Here is a 13,187-nt window from a genome sequence, read left to right on the forward strand (position 1 = left end):
CGGCCTTTGGCCGGCGACGCAACCGGCGGCGGCGGGAAAGGGGAGCCGGGGCAAGGGGGAGGGGGTGGCGCTAGGGTTGGCTCCCGGAGTCGCCCGCGGGAGCAACTCGGGGAGCGAGTTTCGATAATTGTTTCGTCCTTGATCCCTAGATGAGTTGTTCCGCCGCCGCAAGCCTTTGTTCCAAAGAGATCCCATCTGGAGGCCTTTTCCGACACCTTGCCGGAGAGGGAAATCATCACCGGAGGCCATCTTCATCATACCCGTTGTCTCCAAGACGAGGAGGGAGTAGTTCACCCTCGGGGCTGAGGGTATGTACCAGTAGCTATGTGTTTAATATCTCTCTCTCTCTCTCCCATGTTCTTGATTTGGCACGATCTTGATGTATCGTGAGCTTTGTTAATGTAGTTGGATCATATGGTTTTCCCCTCTGTGTCTTGTGATGATGAATTGAGTTTTTACCTCTGAGGTATCACTATTATCGGATTGAATAAGTTTTGGATTTGAGAACACTTGATGTATGTCTTGCATGTGGATACACATGATGGTAATGGGGTGTTCTATTGATTCACTTGATATATGTTTTGGAATTCAACTTACGGATTATCGTGACATTGGGGTAATCTATGCATAGGGATTGATGCACGTTTTCGTTCTACTTTCTCCGATAGAAATTTTGGGGCACTTTGTGAAGTTTTTTGTGTTGGATTGAATATTATGAATCTGAAGTTGTTTAATGCATATCGAATAATCTAAATGGAGGTCGCTTTTTCGATCTATCGGCGGCAGTTTTGATGATATATATCACCTTGCGTGTGATTTTCCGCCTATTATTTTTTAGCATGCTCCTAAAGAGACTAATTGTGCTTCCCATGATTTAGTCAAACTAGCTAGAAATAAGGTGCATGGGAGTGGATGGAAGATCCACCTGTAGAAATTGTTGATACTCTTGTAAAAGATAATATAATGAGCATCTTGCAATAAAGAGTACTTTGATGTTGCACGAATCATAAAGCTGTATCGGTCGGACGACTGAGCATGTGACCGAGACTTTGCTAAATCTCAGTCGACTCAGATCTAACAAGCCCGCTGCATATAATGATGAAGTCATTGCTTATGACACGCATCATGGATAGATACATGCAGTTTACTACTGTACTATATTACGTTATCGGTTATCCGCCTCACCAGCTCATCTTATCGATCTCATCATAGCTTACGTAAATCAAATGCTGCATTGCTTCTATCTCACTTGAGCTGTACCAGTCGATCGTACAGCACGCGTACAATATTCTCGCATCTCTCACGAAGCTTCTCAAGTTCTCACTTGACCCATCCAACACACACCAGCAGCTACTTCTGACTGACTAAACCTCTTGGCTGATCAACATCCGTGTCGTTGCTTTCGTTTAAAATCTCAGCAGCGTCAGTCCAGGTGGTGTGAAAAGGATAAGATGTCGACGGATCCTTTCCTTGTAGAAGAGGCAGCGTGCAGCCCGCCATCTCTCACCTGACCATGCGCAACCACCACTCTTCCTCGCCCATATAAATACACCAGCTAGCAGCTAACCCAGAGACCACTCAGTTGACGATCAACGAGAAGAGCAGTTTGAGCACCTACGGCGATCGGTCTATCTCATTCTCGAGAGAGCGAATTTTACTTGTTCAGGTCTTCAGGATGTCGCAGCAGCCAGCACAGGGCCCGGCGCCGGTGAGGCTCATCACGGTGTTCGGCAGCCCGTTCGCGCACCGCGTGGAGGTGGCGCTCACGCTCAAGGGGGTGGCATACGAGCTGCTCGTGGAGGACCTGACCAACAAGAGCGAGCTGCTGCTCGCCCACAACCCCGTCCACCAGTCCGTGCCTGTCCTCCTCCACGGCGACCGCGCCATCTGCGAGTCCCTCGTCATCGTCGAGTACGTCGACGAGGCCTTCCACGACGACGGCGACGGGTCGGCGCCCCGGCTCCTTCCGGCGGACCCCTACGAGCGCGCCACGGCCCGCTTCTGGGCTGACTTCATCGCCAACAAGTGCTTGAAGCCGCTGTGGCAGGCGATGTGGACGGACGGCGACGAGCAGGCGCGGCTGGCGAGGGAGACCAAGGAGAGCCTGTGGGTCCTGGAAGCGCAGCTGGAGGGGAAGCGGTTCTTCGGGGGTGACGCGCTCGGCTTCGTCGACCTCGCCGCATGCACGCTGGCTCACTGGCTCGGCGTGCTGGAGGAAGTCGCCGGGGTGCGGCTGATGAAGGACGGCGAGTACCCTGCTCTTCGCCGGTGGGCCAGGGAGTACACCTCCGACGAGGTGGTGAGGCGGTCCCTGCCGGACAGGGACGAGCTCATCGCCTACTTCACCAAAAACAAGGAGAGGTACAGGTCGTTCATGGTCAAGGCAGCAGCAGCGGTGCAGTGAAGCGGTAGTGAGTGACGCGAGCGTCGCAGCAGTACAGCGAAGCAGCAGCCACATCAGAGCTTATGCTACAGTCTATAAATACGCAATGTATTTTTTTAGATGTACGGAGTACTAAATAACTAATAAGCATGTATTTTGTTCTAAACCATAATCATGCATGGTTTGCCAAACTTTCATCAGGGGGTAGATTTCTTTTTACGAAAAGGACATGCATGAATTGTTGATGTGATAGGGCCCCATGCTTAGAGAAAATAGTTAGTGATTGCAACTACTTAAGAATAGAACATTATGCAATGTGTGTCGGATAAAATGGATCAGTACACCCTTGTGACAAAGTTGTGCAAGAAAACACACATGAGGCATGTAGAGAAAGCGGCAAAAAAGAAGCAATCCACAAACTATTTTCCCCACGCATGCAACCCTTTCACATCAATAAATCATGCATGGCTGCCAAATAATTTATCATCACAGTATAATTAGAGTGAATTCCTTTTTTACCCTCTATTTTGACATTTTTTACACTAATTACCTCATTTAACGGGATTTCATCCATTTTACCCCATTTAGCAAAAGTTCTGCCACAATTTACCCATTTTAAAATTTTGCGAGCGTTCTGATGAGCAGGTCCCAATTGTTAGGTCCACCTAGCATGCCACATCGACGGTTTTTACCTATCTATTTTTCTCCATGTTGAACCGGTCCTCGCAGCTTCGCTCGACCGGGCTGGCCCGATATGATTGCCAGAGCAGGTAGCCCGCGTCCAACACACAACACCTAAGTTGGGCCGCACCACTCTGGCCTCCAATATTCATAGCACGCATCGCTCGCCTTCCTTCGAATCACACGCACGCCGCAAACAAAGAAGTAAAAGGATTTCGACAATATTCAAAATGTTGAAAAAATACTTTAAATCATTGTACGTCAGTTATAGATGAGTGATATGTATACACGTAATCTTCTAATAAGCATTTTAATTATGTCCGAATCAAACGCCTCACCGGCTAATGCATGAGTCAGGAAAATTTCATAATACACAAATTTGCTATATATGATGGAGATGGTCAAAATCATGTGGAATGGGGTACGACGAGAGGGCTTGCCTGTTCACCAACCTCGCTGATTTGTTGGACCAGCGGTCCGCATCGACCCGCAACCGAGCACAACCTGATGGGGCCATGTAAATGGACGCGCGCACGCTGACGTCGTCAAGCTTGACGGAGCCAGATTACATGGGGCCGTTTCTTACCTTGATCTCGCGGCCAGACGTTGGTGAGATTGACGGAGCTGGATTCCACGGGGTCGTTTCTTGCATTGATGTCGCGGCCAACCATACAACGCCGCTCGCGGAGGTATGAAATTGCGCTGCTGCCGCTGCCACTGTCTGACAATCCCTAACCCTAAGTTTGAGCGAGCCTGACAGGTACGTGTGGGCAGAAGCCTGGACGGGCGATGCAATCGATTGGGCATGATTAAGGAGCATGGTCGACTCGGGCATTATGCGTTGGACGCGACGCGAGCAACCTCATCGGGCTGGTCCGGTCGGGAGAAGCCGCGATTACTGGTTCAGGAGAGAGAAAAATAAACAGAAAAAAATCATCGACGTGGCATGCCAGCTGGACTTTACAATTGGACCTGTCTGTCTGAACATTCACGAAATTTTAAAAAGGGTAAATCGTCACAGAACTTTTGCTAAATGGGGTAAAACAAATGAAATTTTGCTAAATGGGGTAATTAGTGTCAAAAATATCAAAATAGGGGGTAAACCCAGAAATTCAGTCTATAATTATATCTCATAATTATTTATGTCATCAGCCTTGTTTGTATGAAAACAGAAATATGAGGGTGCACACTGCAAAATGTTGGGACCCTTTTTGTGAAGTTTGTCAAAATTTTGTCCTTGTTTGTATCAAAACAGAAATGTGAGGGTGCACACTGCAAAATTTGAGGGTGCCACAACAATCGCATTTCCTACAATATATTCTCCTCAGTCCCCAAGCTAAGCCACTCCTCTGGTCATTAATTATTCCTTTCACCTTGTCCCCCATGACTAATCGCGGTTCGATTCTCCCCCATTTCATTTTTTGAGGAAGACGTAAACCCTTGACTTATAAACCAACAGATTTGTTACATAAATGAATAAGCAAAAAAAACCAAAAAAGCAACGTGGGGGAAAACACTATGCCACTCAAGGGGGAAAGAGCCCCCTTGGGGATTGGGGGGAAGAGGGGGCTGCCACCAAGGGGAAAGAGCCCCCTTGGGGCGCCGAAGAAGAGAGGGGGAGTAGGACTCCCCCTCCAAGCAGGATTCGGCCCCCCTTTAGGAAAGGGGGGAGGGGGCGCCTTCCTTGTTGGGCCCTTGTGGCCCAACTCCTTCTGCACCTCTTGGCCTTATTTGGCCCGTTGATATTAAATTAAATATATTTTTTGTTCTTCAATAGAGGTGTTTGTAGCAGAGTTCATGTTGTAGAACTTTCGCAACAGAGGTGTTGTTGCAAAATTGTTTTTGCAACTAAGCTAATCTTGTATATTTTTTTGTCTTCACCTTTATATGGCGTTCCAAAAGCAAGCTTTGCAACATCACTGGTATTGTAGAAATCCCGTTGTTCTTGCAACAGTGAGGATATTGCAAGAAAAAACATACCATGGTTCGTCGCGGTCTTCCATCGACTGGTTGTGAGGGAGGAGCGGCATCGCCCGTCCCTGCCATCGCAAGAATCATTTCAACTATTTGGTTGAGCTGTAATTCTGAATTTACACTGAAATTCTGGATTCTGAATGATACCATATTAGGTTATTTTCATGTAGTCTGGAAAAGGTCATTCATATGTTCTCATAGTCTTTTATGTGTGATTACCGTGCTTGATTTTAGTGATACATCCATCACCATTTCCCTCATCTTTGTGATTCAATAACGGATCATTTTCATGTATTTCAGATCTGCCATTAACCTGGGCTTTCATGTCTTTTCTGAAACCCGCGGTACTTTTTTCGGTTTCAATGTCACTAATATGTCGGTTAAATCAGTTGATATACACCTGGTTTTTCATTCTGCCGCCTACATGTTGGCCGAAGCTGTTCGGCTCGACAATGCTCGAGATGATATAGCTACGTACATCAGGTTCAAGAGAAATGTGTATGCGGAAGAATCCATTGGTCAACTCGTGGTTAAACAACTGCAACGTTGCATACAGGTATGAGATCCGCGAACAATAATGGATCTTAAAGGATGCTGAGAAGAAATACGGGCTGAACCTTACCCAAGAGGGGGCTAAAGATAGTCAGGTGAGCATGCTTGTGGGACCTACGAGGTGTAACACATGAACAAACTGGATAAATTTCTTTAATAATATCTTGCGGCCATTTTGTGGCATATATTTATTTGATCTGGTGACATAAAATAAATATGTTTATACTAAACTTTTATACTCTAATAAGTGTGTGTTTATAATATTACAATATGAAAGAGTATAATTTTCTGCTACTTAGATGAAATAGTTAAAGTCATAATAAATGTTGCTAGATATTATTTATAATGTTATTTGTTAAACATCGTGTATCACTTATTATGCGGTTCTACTAAATTAAATTGTGTTTTGAATTGTTTGTTTATAGTTTCATAAAGTATATAGTTTATTATTAAATCTTGATGCGTATGTGATCGTGTTCATATATATTTTAATTTTATTAAATTTCATGGTACAATTCTCTAAAATGTAGGGGCTAACTAATATCTTCATAGTGGTTTCTATTGTATTATTAGATAAGCAAGTTTAAAGAAAATTCTAGAGTATAAATTATACCCCTGCATATACATCTTGCAAGTTGGGTCTAATAACGAGTTGATGACATGTGAATTCTTTATATTTTGTAACGAACTAACATCGTCTATTGTAATCACCTTCAAATGTAAAAATACCACCGATTATGCATACACATGATTTGGTTACTATGATGTGCTCATTTGAAATGTGCTTGGTTTCATATGATGTGTACAAGAGCTCATGTCAGTTTCTGAAATTTAAAAGTTGAGAATGGAACTCAAGACAACGAATTTTACTTATTCAGCATGTTGCAGTAGCCAACACCGGTGAAGCTCATCACGGCGTTCGGCAACCCGTTCGTACAACGCGTGGAGGTGGCGCTCATGCTCAAGGGGAGGAGGAGCAGCGACCACTCATGATTTTGACCCATACGCCTGGACGGAGGATATCTCATTCGAGAAGGAGGAGGGGGACGACGACTGTGCGGAGGACAACGACAACGACGACTAGACGGCGCCGGCCACTGATCGAGTAGTGTAGGTAGTCAAGGTAGCAAGGCCGCTCGAATAGTGGCATTGCTTATTCTCAAAATGTTAAGTGACCTTCGTAGTCACTAATTATGTGTAATGATATGGATTTTTGCAACTGTTATAGTTTCTATTAATTTATTGTATTTAAACTTGTGTTTGCTTGTTTGGTATGTCTAGTTTGAGCTTAAATTGCCCCTATATTTTTCAAAAAGATAACCTAGAAAATCAAATAAAATGAAAGATAAGGATGACGGCTTCCATATCCCTCCATCATATGGCAGATGGCGATCCGTACATCATATGGCGGATGGCAATCACGAATGTGCTAGAGTTGCTCTAAATGACTAGAGGTAGCATATCATCTCCTTTTATATCCCAAATTAATTTTGTAAACATGGATATATGCTGAGGTCATTGCTTATGCCATGCATGATGCATAATCAGAGTAGATAGATACAAGCAGTCTATGTACAACCGTCGCTGCATTGCTTCTATCTCTCTGGAGCTGTATCAGTAACATTCTCCCACCCGTCGCTGCTTTTGCTAATGTCGGCGTCAGTCCAAGTGGTGTGAACAAGGCAAGATATCGCCAGATCCTTTCCATGGAGAAGAGGCGTGCAGCCCGCCATTGCTGACCATGCACAACCACCGCTCTTCCCCAGCCATATAAATACACCAACCAGCAGACACCCAGTTCACGAGCAGTTTGAGTTCATCCTCCAAGAAACAACAAAAACCTACGGCGATCGATCCATCCCATTCTCGAGAGAGCCAATTTGACTTGATCTCAGCCAGGATGTCGCAGCAGCCAGCGCCGGTGAAGCTCATCACGGCGTTCGGCAGCCCGTTCGCGCACCGGGTGGAGGTGGCGCTCACGCTCAAGGGGTGCCATACGAGCTGCTCGTGGAGGACCTGGCCAACAAGAGCGAGCTGCTGCTCGGCCACAACCCGGTTCACCAGTCGGTCCCCGTCCTCCTCCACGGCGACCGCGCCGTCTGCGAGTCCCTCGTCATCGTCGAGTACGTGGACGAGGCATTCCACGACATCGACGGGTCACTAGTAGAAAACAGGGCTTTGGTCCAGGCCGGGTCAACCCATTAGTCCCGGTTCAGTCTAGAACCGGGATCAATGTGGGCATTGGTCCCGGTTCGTGAGCCCAGGGGACCGGCCGGGCCACGTGGGCCATTGGTCCCGATTCGTCTGAACCTTTTGGTCCCGATTGGTGGGACGAACCGGGACCAATGGGCCTCGCTCCTGGCCCACCACCATTGGTCCCGGTCGGTGGCTTGAACCGGAACCAAAGGCTCCCCTTTAGTCCCGGTTCATGCCACCAACCGGGACCAATAAAGTGCATGTATATACCCCCTCGCGCAAGAGCAGAGCACAGTGCTCTGTTTTTTCTGGCCGAGGGGGAGAGGGCTTTGTGGTGCTCTAGCTCACCTCCTATGCACATGAGGTGTTCGATGGAATGCCTGAGCCACACTACTTAAACTTTCTCCTCTCGAAGCTCGACCTCCAAACTCCATTTTCCTCGAGATTTGTCTAGATTTAGCGGTCCGTCACGCCCCGTCCCCGTCTTCACCACCGTCGATCACCCGCGCCGATCTCATCACCGACACCACCGTGGTGAGCCTCTTGTTCTTATCTTCTTTTTGAAAGGAAAAATATTCTTACTTGTATGTTTAGATAGATACTTGTATCATTTTCTTACATTTATTATTGCATCTTATATAGTGCGATGGTTTTGGTATCCGCCCCCGTCGGCCCTTGTCCTGTCTATGATTCGGATGTGGTATGTATATTATCTTTATAACTATTGGTTCATTTATTGTTTATGAAAATTATGCCGGCCAACGTGACATAGATTTTATTTATCTAGGATGTATGTGAATCGGAAATGCCAACCGACCCTATTGTCGAGAGGTTAAATTTAGTTGAAGAAGAAAACAATTTGTTGAAGGAAAAAATAAAAAAAATTGAGGAGGAGAAGATGATATTGGAGTTGCATGTTGCGGATGTCGTCGATGATCACAAGATCAAGATGGATGCAATGCGCTTGAAGATTAGAAAGATTAGAAAATATGCCATTCATAGCGAGGCTTGGTATCATTATACCGTTGGATCAATTGTTACCTTGGTTGCGATTATGATCGCATTTGTTTTCGCATTGAAATGTTTTACATAGTTTCAATGTATGGTTTAATTAATTAGATGCTCTGGAGAGCTATATGTTGTTAGATGAGAACTATGTATGCACTTTGGTTTTAATGTGATGATGAACTTCTATTAATTTGGACACTTAATTATATATAATGCACGCAGATGAACTGGCAATGGATGTACGGTGACAGACACACCCGCGAGTACATTAAGGGCGTGCATGAGTTTCTCGATGCGGCTGAGGCAAACAAGTAGAATGGTTTTATGTATTGTCCATGCACTGAATGTGGGAATACGAGGTCTTACTCTAACCGGAAAATCCTTCACTCCCACCTGCTTTACAAGGGTTTCATGCCACACTATAATGTTTGGACGAGGCACGGAGAAATAGGGGTTATGATGGAAGACGGCGAAGAAGAAGAGTACGATGACAACTATGTGCCCCCTGAATACGGTGATGCTGCAACGGGGGGAGCTGGTGAAGATCAAGAGGAACCAGACGATGTGCCCAATGATGCTGCCACGGGTGAAGCTGCTGAAGATCAAGAGGAACCAGACGATGTGCCCGATGATGATGATCTCCGCCGGGTCATTGTCGATGCAAGGACGCAATGCATTAGTCAAAAGGAGAAGCTGAAGTTCGATCACATGTTAGAGGATCACAAAAAAGGGTTATACCCCAATTGCGAAGATGACAACACAAAGCTCGGTACCGTACTGGAATTGCTGCAGTGGAAGGCAGAGAATGCTGTGGCTGACAAAGGATTTGAGAAGCTACTAAAAATATTGAAGAAGAAGCTTCCAAAGGATAACGAATTGCCCGACAGTACATACGCAGCAAAGAAGGTCGTATGCCCTCTAGGATTGGAGGTGGAGAAGATACATGCATGCCCTAATGACTGCATCCTCTACCGCGGTGCATACAAGGATCTGAATGCATGCCCGGTATGCGGTGCATTGCGGTGTAAGATCAGACGAGATGACCCTGGTGATGTTGACGGCGAGCCCCCCAGGAAGAGGGTTCCTGCGAAGGTGATGTGGTATGCTCCTATAATACCACGGTTGAAACGTCTGTTCAAAAACGAAGAGCATGCCAAGTTGATGCGATGGCATAGTGAGAACCGAAAAAAAGATGGGAAGTTGAGAGCACCCGCTGACGGGTCGCAGTGGAGAAAAATCGAGAGAAAGTACTGGGATGAGTTTGCAAAGGACCCAAGGAATGTATGGTTTGCTTTAAGCGCGGATGGCATTAATCCTTTCGGGGAGCAGAGCAGCAATCACAGCACCTGGCCCATGACTCTATGTATGTATAACCTTCCTCCTTGGATGTGCATGAAGCGGACGTTCACTATGATGCCAGTTCTCATCCAAGGCCCTAAGCAACCAGGCAACGACATTGATGTGTACCTAAGGCCATTAGTTGAAGAACTTTTACAGCTTTGGAATGGAAACGGTGTACGTACGTGGGATGAGCACAGACAGGAGGAATTTAACCTTAAGGCGTTGCTGTTCGTGACCATCAACGATTGGCCCGCTCTCAGTAACCTTTCAGGACAGACAAACAAAGGATACCACGCATGCACGCATTGTTTAGATGACACTGAAAGTATATACTTGGACAAATGCAGGAAGAATGTGTACCTGGGCCATCGTCGATTTCTTCCGACCAACCATCAATGTCGAAAGAAAGGCAAGTATTTCAAAGACGAGGCAGATCACCGGAAGAAGCCCGCCATGCGCACCGGTGATCACGTGCTTGCTATGGTCAATGATTTACACTACGTAATCTTTGGAAAGGGTCACGATGGACTAGCTGTTCCGAATGACGCTGAGGGACACGCATCCATGTGGAAGAAGAAATCTATATTTTGGGACCTACCCTACTGGAAAGACCTAGAGGTCCGCTCCTCAATCGACGTGATGCACGTGACGAAGAACCTTTGCGTGAACCTGCTAGGCTTCTTGTGCGTGTATGGGAAGACAAAAGATACACCTGAGGCACGGGAGGACCTGCAACGTTTGCACGAAAAAGACGGCATGCCTCCGAAGCAGTATAAAGGTCCTACAAGCTACGCTCTTATGAAATAAGAGAAAGAAATCTTCTTTGAATGCCTGCTCGGTATGAAGTTCACGACTGGCTTCTCGTCGAATATAAAGGGAATAATAAATATGCCAGAGAAAAAGTTTCAGAACCTAAAGTCTCATGACTGCCACGTGATTATGACGCAACTGCTTCCGGTTGCATTGAGGGGGCTTCTACCGGAAAACGTCTGATTAGCCATTGTGAAGTTATGTGCATTTCTCAATGCAATCTCTCAGAAGGTGATCGATCCAAAAATCGTACCAAGGCTAAGGAGTGATGTGGCGCAATGTCTTGTCAGTTTCAAGCTGGTGTTCCCACCATCCTTCTTCAATAACATGACGCACGTCCTAGTTCATCTAGTCGACGAGATTGTCATCCTGGGGCCCGTATTTCTACACAATATGTTCCCCTTTGAGAGGTTCATGGGAGTCCTAAAGAAATATGTCTGTAACCGCGCTAGGCCAGAAGGAAGCATCTCCATGGGCCATCAAACAGAGGATGTTATCGGGTTTTGTGTTGACTTCATTCCTGGCCTTAACAAGATAGATCTCCCTAAATCGCGGTATGAGGAGAGACTGACTGGAAAAGGCACTCTTGGAAGAGACTCAATAATATGCAGGGACGGATATTCTTGGTCTCAAGCACACTACACAGTTCTACAGAACTCTACCTTGGTGACCCCGTATGTCGATGAACACAAGAACAGTCTGCGCTCCAAACACCCGGAGCAGTGCGACGACTGGATTACATGTGAACACATCAGGACTTTCAGCAGTTGGTTGGAAACACGTCTCAGAGGTGACAACACTGTTTGTGATGAGTTGTACTTGTTGTCCAGGGGACCATCTTTGATTGTATTGACTTACAAAGGATACGAGATAAATGGGAATACATTTTACACGATCGCCCAAGATCAAAAGAGCACCAACCAAAACAGCGGTGTCCGCTTTGATGCAGCAACCGAGAGCAGAAAGGATACATATTATGGTTACATAGTGGACATATGGAAACTTGACTACGGACCTGATTTTAAGGTCCCTTTGTTTAAGTGCAAATGGGTCAATCTGTTAGGCGGCAGGGTACAGGTAGACCCACAGTATGGAATGACAACAGTGGATCTGAAAAATCTTGGGTACACTGACGAACCGTTCGTCCTAGCCAATGATGTGGCACAGGTTATCTATGTGAAGGACATGTCTATCAAACCGAGAAAAAGAAAAGATAAGGAAGCGAATACATCATACGATGAGCCAAAGCGCCACATAGTTCTTTCAGGAAAAAGGGACATCCTGGGAGTGGACGGCAAGACAGACATGTCTGAAGATTATGAAAAGTGTCATGAAATTCCTCCCTTCAATGTCAAGGCTGGTCCAAGCATCCTGATAAACAATGAAGATTATCCATGGTTACGGCGCAATAAGCAAATGACACAAGCGAAGAAAAAGTGAAGACTTTTTCCCGCAACTATTATGATGATACCATGCCAAATTTGTAACAGACGAACATGCTACCATTGTCCGTTTTGTACATGCACATGCTATGTGGGTGAAATTCTGATACCATCCCAACTTTCAACTTTTTCAGAGTTCATTTGAAATGCTTTCATGTCTTATGGTTCAAGGTTTTATGTGTTGAGGCAAATGGATCAATATATCAGGAGGCGGGGTACAGGTAGACCCACAGTACGGTATGACAACAGTGGATCTAAACAATCTTGGGTACACAGACGAACCATTCGTCCTAGCCAATGATGTGGCGCAGTTATTGTCCGAAACTTTGATACTTCGAAAGTGATTGTCCATTTTGTACACGAAGTGCATCAAGTTTTTGTCGTAACCCTCTCTACTTTTTGGGACATGCTATGTGGGTGAAATGATGATACCATGCCAACTTTCAACCTTTTCAGAGTTCATTTTTAAATGCTTTCCAATTTCAGAGTCATTTAGCTCAAAGAATGAATTAATAACAAACAGAATGAACTACAAAACTTTTATGAAAATAAAAACAATCAATTAAAATATTATGTTATGATCAACTAAAATAAAACTATAATATTCTTCAATAGCAAAAAGAATATAATTTTTGTGACCTAAAATCAAACTATAAGTATTTAATTGTAAGTATAAATAAAAAATAAATAGCCAAAAAGAAAAAAAATTCTATTTTTATAGTAAAGTTATTCATAAACTAGTGATTCACACAAATTTTAAAAAATACAAATTTAAACTATTCAAAATTTTAAAACTAATG

The 13,187-nt window shown here is 45.1% G+C and overlaps 1 protein-coding gene and 1 pseudogene across 1 annotated transcript; both read left to right on the forward strand.

The window, feature by feature from the left end:
- Positions 1-1,592: 1,592 nt before the first annotated feature.
- On the forward strand, positions 1,593-2,580 carry LOC119331103 (probable glutathione S-transferase). Its single transcript, XM_037604280.1, has one exon. The coding sequence runs from the start codon at positions 1,676-1,678 to the stop codon at positions 2,402-2,404; it is 729 nt and encodes a 242-aa protein (XP_037460177.1). The 5' UTR covers positions 1,593-1,675; the 3' UTR covers positions 2,405-2,580.
- A 4,910-nt stretch (positions 2,581-7,490) lies between these two features.
- LOC119331699 overlaps positions 7,491-13,187 on the forward strand; it is a 14,461-nt pseudogene continuing 8,764 nt past the window's right edge.

Source organism: Triticum dicoccoides, chromosome 7A, assembly GCF_002162155.2.
Source record: "Triticum dicoccoides isolate Atlit2015 ecotype Zavitan chromosome 7A, WEW_v2.0, whole genome shotgun sequence".
Lineage (NCBI taxonomy): Eukaryota > Viridiplantae > Streptophyta > Magnoliopsida > Poales > Poaceae > Triticum > Triticum dicoccoides.

Excerpts from the sequence above, each read along its gene's own strand:
- LOC119331103 (XM_037604280.1), top strand. The coding sequence starts at position 1,676 with ATGTCGCAGCAGCCAGCACAGGGCCCGGCGCCGGTGAGGCTCATCACG.